The sequence below is a fragment of the Alligator sinensis genome, unplaced genomic scaffold, assembly GCF_000455745.1.
Source record: "Alligator sinensis unplaced genomic scaffold, ASM45574v1 scaffold54_1, whole genome shotgun sequence".
Taxonomy (NCBI): Eukaryota; Metazoa; Chordata; order Crocodylia; family Alligatoridae; genus Alligator; species Alligator sinensis.
In genome coordinates this window covers 2,453,890-2,463,718 of record NW_005841962.1, presented here as the reverse complement: position 1 = coordinate 2,463,718, position 9,829 = coordinate 2,453,890, and the positions used below count along the sequence as shown (strand labels likewise).

The 9,829-nt window shown below is 42.5% G+C and overlaps 1 protein-coding gene across 3 annotated transcripts in view; it reads left to right on the top strand.

Annotated features, from left to right (window-relative positions):
• LARS2 (leucyl-tRNA synthetase 2, mitochondrial) overlaps positions 1 to 9,829 on the top strand; it is a 113,432-nt gene that overhangs the window by 75,842 nt on the left and 27,761 nt on the right. For all 3 annotated transcript variants that reach the window (XM_006020647.3, XM_014518521.2, XM_025200288.1), the window contains one exon: positions 8,248 to 8,351. In XM_006020647.3, the coding sequence (XP_006020709.1) occupies positions 8,248 to 8,351 (104 nt within the window). The remainder of the gene's footprint in view (positions 1 to 8,247; positions 8,352 to 9,829) is intronic.

Genomic DNA, 9,829 nt, shown 5'->3' with positions numbered 1-9,829 from the left:
CTTGGCCCTGTGGAGGAAAGGGAGTATAGCCTAGTCTCAACCCAGCCCCATGGGAAAGGAGTAGGTGGGGGAGGGCCCCCAAAATGACCTGGTAGGTGGGCGTGGCTGCCCCACCCAGCCCCATGGTGGGTTCCTAGTGGGGAAGGAGTTTGTAGCCCAACTCCAATGGGCCATGCAGGTCTTCACATTTGGGAATTTGATGGGGCGGGTGGGCTGCTGTATTAATGGCCACCTCCTGGCCACCAAACATTTTGAGTCCCATAGGCCAGATGCCACGGTTCTGTTCCAGGGGTCATATTTGGCACACAGGCCAGAGGTTAAGTACCCCTGTTATAGGTTATTACATAGTCATTTGACCATAGATGGCTTCTGTTTCCATTGAGCACTTCTACCAGGGAAATGGCCCACAATTAAAACAGTGTTTGTTGTCTTGCTGACCTGATGTTCAGCAAACATTTCTAGGCTCACTTTTTGACCTGATGTCTTCCTGGGAGACTAAAAACTCCCTTTTAAAGACCATTCCCAGAAGGGTGGAGACTTAAGATGGTTTAAAACAGAAGGATGTCATATCCACAAAAGAACTTTCTCAGTCAGCCCCTCCCTGAACAACTTTCTGTTTTCCCAAAGGTTGGTTCTATTATAAAGGGTATAGGAGAGATTGAGGTCCCCAGCACTTCCTGTCTCCTTAAGACACTGCACCTGGCAGAAGAAAGAACTTCAGAGCCTTTCTCTATAGGTAACATGGTAAAGCAAGGTGTCACCTCAGAGACAACAGGTTCAGAGAGACATGAGCTTTTGTAAACAGTAGCCTGCCTTGTTTGATGTCCACTCATAGGATCTGACAAAGTAGGCTGTCACCTATGAAAGACTATTAACTGATACCATTACAAGTCTTGAGGAATTGCCCACATAATATTTTGTGTCACTTCCCTCCTACATTTTAACTCACAAATCTGTTAAGTAATCATTTAAAAAGGATGTTTTTTAAAAACCTGGACTAACAGATTTTTAATATAATATGAATGCAGTATTAGGTTGACAAGTTTTATCAGAAATGCCAAGTTCAGAGATACCTTTAACTCTGTCCCCTTTGAGCACAGTATTCATGACAATAGAGGTAGTGAAGGGTTGTTCATTACTCAAACAGCAAATATGCGTTAAAGTAAAATGAGGTATCTGTTCGGGGTGCATGGATAAGCATTTTCTTGGCCAATATGATGGCAATTATTAACCAGCCATATCCAGTAACTGATCCAACCAACCGATCCAATAGCCAATTTACAAAAATGCAGCCTGGCAGCTTGGAGAGCAGCCTCCTGCTGATATGTCTGTGGAGGCGAAGAGGTGTGGGGGAGGAAACAGGTGTGAGGGGGTGCACATTGGGGCTTATGGTGAGGGAAGGAGTAGGGCAGGGGCAGGCAGTGCCCAGCCACAGTAGTAAATGCAAACCTGGAAGTGGGACGGAGCTTATGGCCCTGAGCCTGCAGCAGGCAGGCCGCCTCTGCCCTGCGCACAAATCCAACCTATCCAGGGCAGGCACATGCCCCCCATGCCTCCCCTGGGGGTGCGTGCAGTAGCAGGGAGCCACTCCTCCTCCCCACTCCCCACACTGCCCAAATTAGCTGTCCATGGCTCTGCCCCACTCCTGGGGTCGCATTTCATAGATTGCATAAACATTAGGACTGGAAGGGACCTTGAAAATCATCAAGTCCAGCTCCCTGCCCCAGGGGCAGGAAGCCAGCTAGGGTCAAAGGATCCCAGCAAGATAAGCATCCAAACTTTTCTTGAAAGAGTCCAGAATAGGTGCCTACACCACTTCTGGAGGGAGTCTGTTTCAGGCCTTGGGGGCTTGGACAGTAAAGAAGTTTTTCCTTACGTCCAGCCTAAAACGGTCACGGAGGAGTTTATGACCATTGGTCCTTGTTTTCCCTTGCAGTGCTTTGGTGAACAGATGTTCCCCCAGATCCTGATGCCACACCCCTTATAGGCAGCCACCAGGTCACCCCTGAGCCTGCGCTTTTCCAGGCTGAAGAGTCCCATGGCTCTCAGCCACTCATCATAAGGCCTATTCTCTTGCCCTCTGATCATGCACGTGGCTCTCCTCTGGACTCTCTCAAGCTTCTCGACATCCTTCTTGAATTGTGGAGCCCAGAACTGAATACAGTACTCCAGCTGCGGCCTCACCAAGGCCAAGTACAGTGGAAGGATGACATCCTGAGATTTACTTTTAGCATTCACTGACCTGGCTGGGCAGCCTCTGCCCCCACTCCACTCCCTCCATCACTGTGGGGGCCTTGATCTGTGCCTCCAATGTCCCTTCCCCACCACAGACGTACCGGTAGGAGGCTACTCCCCAAGCCGCCAGGTTGCATTCCTGACACACATGCATGCTGCACATGCACGCAGCATTTATTGGTGACATTGTTGGCTATACTAGCCAAAAAAAGCCAATTGCCAATAATGTTAATTTTCCTTTTATCAGTGCCAATCCGATATGCCACCGATATATCAGTGCACTTCTAGTATTTGTATTTAATGTTAAAAAGATGCCTGAAAAGGGAGTTGATTTTTAAAAAATCCTGTCAAACTATGTTCTTCTTGCTCATTTTTTCCAGTAACACTGATTCAAGAGGATAAATAGGACCCCCAGGCACATCTTTTCAACTGCACTGATTCTAGTGGGGTTTTCACTGCTGTAAGTAAGAGTCAAATGTGGTGCTTCACTGGAATATAGGAATCAATTCTGTTTGATAAATGAGCCTAAATGGAATCCAATTTCTTCTCCCTGAAGGACTAAAAAGCAATAACAGGTTTTAATTAGGTTAAGAAATTTTATTTTAATGCTCAGAATGAGAAAATGGCATAGAGAAGGTATCATTTTTAGATAGCCACTTTTCAGAATAGAAGAAAAATCTGTGTACGTAGTTGAACTTATTTGTACAAGCCTACTTGCTGTGAGACTGCTAAATAACCACAACCCTAAGACTACAGGAAAAGGTTGCATTCCTTTTTATTGTATTTTCAAAACAGTGTGCCACATTGTAATACATAAGAAAAAAGTCTACAGCTGTGGGGCAACCACTCTGACCTCAGAAGAGCTCACTGTAAACATTAATTGATTTGTATAATTGTATAGAGAGATTATTCAGGCAGCTGAGTGACCATTGTAAGGACTGGTGGTTGTTGAGTGTTTTCCTTAATATTTATTTGTGTTGTGAAACAAAGACCTTCCAAGTCAATTAGGTTCTATATGGCCAAATTACTGCATTTAGCCATGGCATTTCTCGGCACACTCCTAGGCTCATGTCCTTCCATACATTGTGGGATACTTTCATCCAACCGTTTTAGACTACAAAATGCTGAAACCTCCTAAATGTAATCCTCTGCTCAGGATCTACACCTGCTTCTTCAGGTTTCCTCATCAGTTGTGGGCACTCTACTCTTCTAATCTAAACATTTTGAGTCTGGCAAGGAACACAGTCTTAGCTTCATAAAGAACAGAGGTCTTGAGAGACAACTTCTGAACTTATCTCTTCCTCTGAGCTCATCATTCATCAGTACTTTAGCTGGATAGAGTACCTCCAGCTTTCTCTCAACAAGTCCTTTATATGTGTGGTAGTAGTCTTCCGCTCTCCCTGCACAGAGCAGAATGCACTCTTCAGCAGGACTTTCATCTCTGTGCTATGTGCTCAAACTGACAAGTTCACTGTCTACCAGTCATGTTCGTCCTTCACCCCATTGAAATATCCTGTATAGAAAAACAGCGGTTTTAGGGAGGCAGGCCAAGATCAAAGGGGCTGGACACAGCAATTGAACCGCTTCAAAATGTTACTGAGCGGGAACTAGTTCACAGTTGTATGAAGTGCTATGGCTCCTATCCAAGGGATAGGAGTGAGCACCCAGCCCAACATGGCTTGCAGTGGGCCGGTAGGAGCGGGTTGGGTGTGCCTGCATCCATGCTTTGGAGTTCCAGGAGTTGGGGGGAATCTGTTTTTCTGCTTTTACTTCTGTCCTAAGCATACGTTCAGTAAACTTCAGCAGCCTGCAGTTGACCAAAGTCTGCAGTATATTAACCAGACTTGGTGAGGGGGTAGGGGGATGGGCAGGTGGTGCCAGGAAAGGAGTGTTTGATACTACACTTTTTGGTTCCCAGAGGCTATGGGGAGGAGGTGCAATCCAATCTAGTAGGGACCACAGCTGGTTGTTAGAAAGATAACCTTATTGAACAAGCAGTGCAAGGGAGCCAACTGATTGAAAAAAGTGCCAAAAACGGTGGGGCACTAGAGTTCTGGCTGCATACTAGAGGGGCCCGTTGCAGTAGTTACAGGGGCAAGTGAAGAGTAGTGCAGTATGGAATAACTGAAAGTGACCAGACCAGTGTCACAGAACACTTGAGTTGCTTACAGACATGAAAAAACAAAACAAAATAGCATTTTACTTTCAGCTTGGCATGCCCCTGCTCCAAGCGCAATGCATACTTGGAAGAAGCATTGCATTAGTTTGACCCAGCTTGCCCAACAATGTATATATAGATCATGTGCTTCAGCTGGGCCTTTTGGCACTTTTATCTGATAGCTAACTAAATCAGCTAAAAGATCAAAGCCCCATGGAAGCGTGTGATCTATACAGACATTGGGCGAGCCAGGTCAAACTGATGCACTTCCTCTTCTGGTAAAGCTCTGGGTTTGGTTTTTTTCACATCTGTCAGCGGCATTGGTGTTCAACAGAACGCTGAACTAGTTCCCAGTGAACCAGTTCCAGTAGTGCTTGATTTTTCAAATACATTTTTCAACCATTCCAGGCAGATTTAAACTGATTTTAAAGGCTTGTATATCTGGTCGCCTCAGATTTAAACCACATGTAAACTGTTTTAAGTGCTGTGTGTGTCCATGACCAAAGTCAGCAGTCAGATTGCAGACTCGGCAACTCTTTTGAGTTTGTGCTTGAGTGATATGTCAAACAACTTTCCCAGTTACCTCTCTGGAATGTACCTTAAAACCCTGCTCCAGGCCTGCACAGCAACAAAACTTCTCGCAGTCTGAAATATGTCATTCATCATATTATGACAAATAATTCATATTACCTTTCTGTTTATTTCACTGGAATCATTAATCAGTTTGAGTGTAGTAACCTTTAAGAGTTGAACTGTTTATCTGGTGTCATCCACAAAGCCAAGAGGCCCAGCCATGACATTCTGTCGCAACATTTGCGTCAGCATTACATTAAGATGCTGTTGTTTCTTTGTCTTTCCATTCAGAACAAAGTAGCTCACCAGATCCATTTTTTCCCCACCTGTCTTCTCCTTTGGTTCATGTGAGGGAGATAATGTAGCGTGTGTAATCCTGTAAAAAATATACTAAAAAGTAAGAATTATAATAGGAATGCTTTTCAGACTTTGATCCTGTCCAAAATTTTGAATGTTGGATATTATAAAGATATTAGTTCAGAGGCTTTGTAAATGCTGCTTCCAGCAGAATGTGATTCTGTGCGCGACCACGTGGTGGAGCCAAGACAACATCGTCTCTCAGGAAAAGCTCTCCTGGATCAACTGAAGAAATTCACTACCCAGCTGCATTTGTTTCTCGTGTCTTCACCAGAGCCTTCCACAGACTGAGTTTCTGATGCTGGGCATTTCTCCATCCTTCTGTAGTCTCCGACTCCATTCAAATGTGTTCTGTTTTCCCCATACATGGTAAAATATTTGGTATTACATCTGTCCTGCTTCTCTTTCCTGTAAACATAAATTAGAAATGCACATTCCTCCTTTTAACTTGCAATAACATGGCATCTGATCTGAACTAACACCATGTCATTAAAAGTAAGCGTTCCTTGAAAAATATCTTCTCGTTAAGTTACCAATGTTTTGATGTTCTGACTATTTAACTTACTTTCCCACATAAGATTAATGTTGTTTAAATGTCATCCCAAATAATATGTGGGGGTAAGGGAGATTTAATCCTTTTATTTATCACTTTTTTGTAATTTTCTTACTTTGTTTAATTACTAGTATTTAAAACAAGGCCTGCTTTCTCCCAGTCCGTGTTTACTTCCTACTTGTTCTGTGATAGGGTTACAGACTTCAGTCTGTGAGACTCTCGTCTTAATAATAAATATGTCTGTAACAGAAAGACAGAGCAAAGAAAATGACTACTAAAATTGCAGTCTTCCTAAATACTATTTTTCCTTTCTCTTTAAAATAACCTGTTGCTCCAGCATTGTGGTAGCAATTGAAAGTAAATCACGTTACACTAGAGATACAATATCATACATAATCCAGGCTGCTCCAATCCAATATTTATAGAATAAAATAAATGACTGTCCTTTCACATAATCAGTTGCATTTCTACAAGGTTATATTTTATAATTATGGTAATAATTATAAATTAATTCATAATTAACTCCTTAAAACAGTGTTTTGGAATATGAATTGTTATAGTTATAAATCGCAATGTAGAAATCTACTTCAGCTGTTGCCTTTTCATAAAAGAATGATTTTTTGTGACCTTTTGGAAAGTAAATAATAGATACAAGGGCTATGATGTATTGTTTGTACTGTGTATATGTATAGCAGAGACTTATTTTGATGGAAGGCAATGAGACTACTCAGGTGCTTAATGTTAAGCACGCGTATCCTGTTGAAGGAACAGTGCTTTAGTTGCCAGCACTAATTAGCAAGTGCCACAGAGATGAACTTCTTTGTTGCTCTTTTCAATAAAGTTTACAACAGCAGTTATCTGATCAACATATTACAAAAACTAACTCACTAAAAAGAAATGGTGGCAATGGTGTGTCTGTTAACTGAAACTAATTCATCAAGAGTTTCTTGTTTATAATATATTTGTTGAAAACACCATTTCTCTCAGAGGTTATGCTTACCTCTGTTATCCATAAATGTTGTGCTGTTCACTTTCTTTTTCTTTTATTTTTACCAAGATATTAAGGTTTTAATGCTGCTTGTGCCAAAAAGAAAAAAAATATTAATCTAGTCTAATTTGAAGCTTCCTACACTATTAGTTTCTAATGTCCATTTTTTGTTGTCTTTTTCCCACAACTGGACTTTGTCATTTTTCAAGCTCTGCAGTATTGACCATCAAGTATATAAATGTTTTGTTTGCTGAAAAAATATGTATTCTAATTTTCAAAAAAAGAAATGTGCACTAAGATTTTGAGCTAAAACCATTTATTTCAATACAAAGTTCAGAGTCAGATAAAATCAATTGATTGTGAAGAAGTCAGACCTGACAACTTGAACATTTTACAAATTTATGTTAAAGTTATTGAAGCTCCTGAGTTGTGCCAGTAAAGATTATCATATTTTTATCTCTAATTTGAAGATTGTAGTATTAAAATAACATTATATCAGTACACAGTAATTTATGCAGGATATGAACAAGCATGTGTATTTCTCGATACAGTAAGCACTGCATTTACCCAAATACTAGACAACTTCATATTTTAAAATGACCCTCCAGTAATTATATTATATACATGGAAAATTTGTGGAGTCATCTTAAATTCATTGTCCACCCCCCACAGCAGTGGTGGGAAGGGCAGTGGTAGGGGCTAAGAGGCCAGATTCCCACCCCTTGCTTCCCTCACCCCGTCTCCCACATGCATATCCACCCTGGCATATGCTTCCTTTGCCGCCTTCCCCTCCATCGCATGCAACCCCTTGCCACTTACATTTTGAATGTCTCTGCTATAGCTTTGGGACAGTTAGGGGCCACAGTCTAGACCCACCAGGGAGAAACAGCAATGACATGTCCTGGGCATGTGTCAAAGCAAAAGGTGAAGGTAAGCAGTAAGAGTGGGAGGTAGAGGCAGGAGAGGTAGTCAGTCTTCCCTGCACTCCCTTGAGTCTCCTCTGCCTCCCTTCCCTGCTGCATAGTTCCTTCCACGCTCCCCCTACCATGTACCCACTCCCCTTTCACACAGGTCATCCCAGACTGAGGCAGGCAGTAGCTCAGCTTCCCAACCCTCTTCCTTCCCCCTGAAGCCCAGGGCCAAAGCTGGAGCTGAGCCACCACCTGCTCTGGGCTAGTACTCAAATCTAAGACTCTAAGACAAGCTTTTTTCCCCCCAATGTTGATTGAGGCAAAAATCTTGTCTCTGTTGTGCATGTACAATGAAATGCTTCTTTCATCAAATAATTGTGTTTTAATTGGTTTAGCATCCTGAGGTTTACTGTAAAGAATGCTCTTGGCCACACTTTTCAACAGATAAGTTTCCTTTTCCTTTTGTCCTCAGGGAGCCTTTTCATAAGATTTTGGTCCAAGGCCTCATCAAGAGTGAGACCTTCAGACTAACAACAACAGGCCAATATTTGAAGCGAGAGGAAATCGATCTCACTGGTAAGGGGGACTGTGTGGGAAAACCAGCACAGGTGCATCCAGAAGGTCAAAGGCTAGCTTAGCAAAAAAGGATGTACAAGTCATAGTGCATGGAAAATTCAGCAGTGAGAAGTGAATCCTTATAAACTTTAAGACAAAGATTGACTTTTTGTGTGTGTTCTGGAGTTGTGTACATAGTGCTGAGTGTGCCATCAGGGAAAATATTAATCTTGTTGCCCTTAATCAGGTTCAGACCCTATAATTGAACTATATTTTTACTTCAGTTGGGTCTAGCTCCAAAATGACCAAAAAAATCTATATTTTATAACAACTATTCACTAGCCCACTTGTAACGATCTGGTGGGCACAGTTAGCAGATATCTGCATTGAAAAACCGTTGCCGTAGGTGGTACAGTTGATACCAGTCTCAATGGATAAGATATGGATATAATGGGTATAGAACAAGCTACTCTCTACCCCTGCATGTGATCACTGAAGGGCAGCATGAAACTTAAATCTCCCTTTGTTTGTGTTTATACTTGTTCTTTACTTGGAAGGTAGAATTTACCTCTCTTTGATGTTTTTACACTGAAGCACATATGCCAGTGCTGCCTTTTGTGGCTGATGCATTGGAACAATGTGTCTTGGCCCAGCTGAAACCTGTAAACCAAGCCTAGGGCAAGTCATACGTTACCCCTGTGCAATGCATCTCAGTGAAAGATTTGCAGTGGTATAGCAATACCAATGCAAAATTCGGAATGTGTGCGAGCCCTAAATCTCCAGTGCTATTAGACTGGTGCCTTTCATGAGTAGTGGGCTAAGGCATAATAATGCAGCTGGGCACCCAGGGCAGCTGCAGAACAAAACTGCTTCTGTCTTTCAGCCAGCACGGTTATATGGCTGTAGTGGCAATGGGTTTTTTCCTACCCTCCACCCTCTCTCCCCGCATTGCCCTGCCCTATGCTAATTGACATAACATCCTTTGCAAAAAGGAAAAATGCATTTATTTTCCTTATGTGATGGAAATATTATGATCATAGAAAATAAGAGTTGGAAGGGACCACAGGAGGTCATCTAGTCCAACCCCTGCTCAAAGCAGGACCATCCCCAACTACATCATCCCAGCCAAGGCTTTGTCTAGCCGAGTCTTAAAAACCTCCAAAAATGGAGGTACCACCACCTCTCTGGGTAACATGCTCCAGTGCTTTACTACCCTCCTTATGACAAAGTTTTTCCTAATAGCTAACCTAAACTTCCCTTGCTTCAACTTGAGGCTATTGGTCCTTGTTCTGTCATCTGCCACCACTGAGAACAGTTTAGCTCTGACCTCTTGGTAACCACCCTTCAGGTAGTTGGAGGCTACTATTAAATCCCTCCTCAGTCTTCTCTTCTCCAAACTAAATAAGCCCAGTTCCCTCAGCCTTTCCTCATAAAAGTCATAGTTGCATAGTTGGTAGGGTCGGAAGGGACCTGAGCAGACCATCAAGTCCGACCCCCTG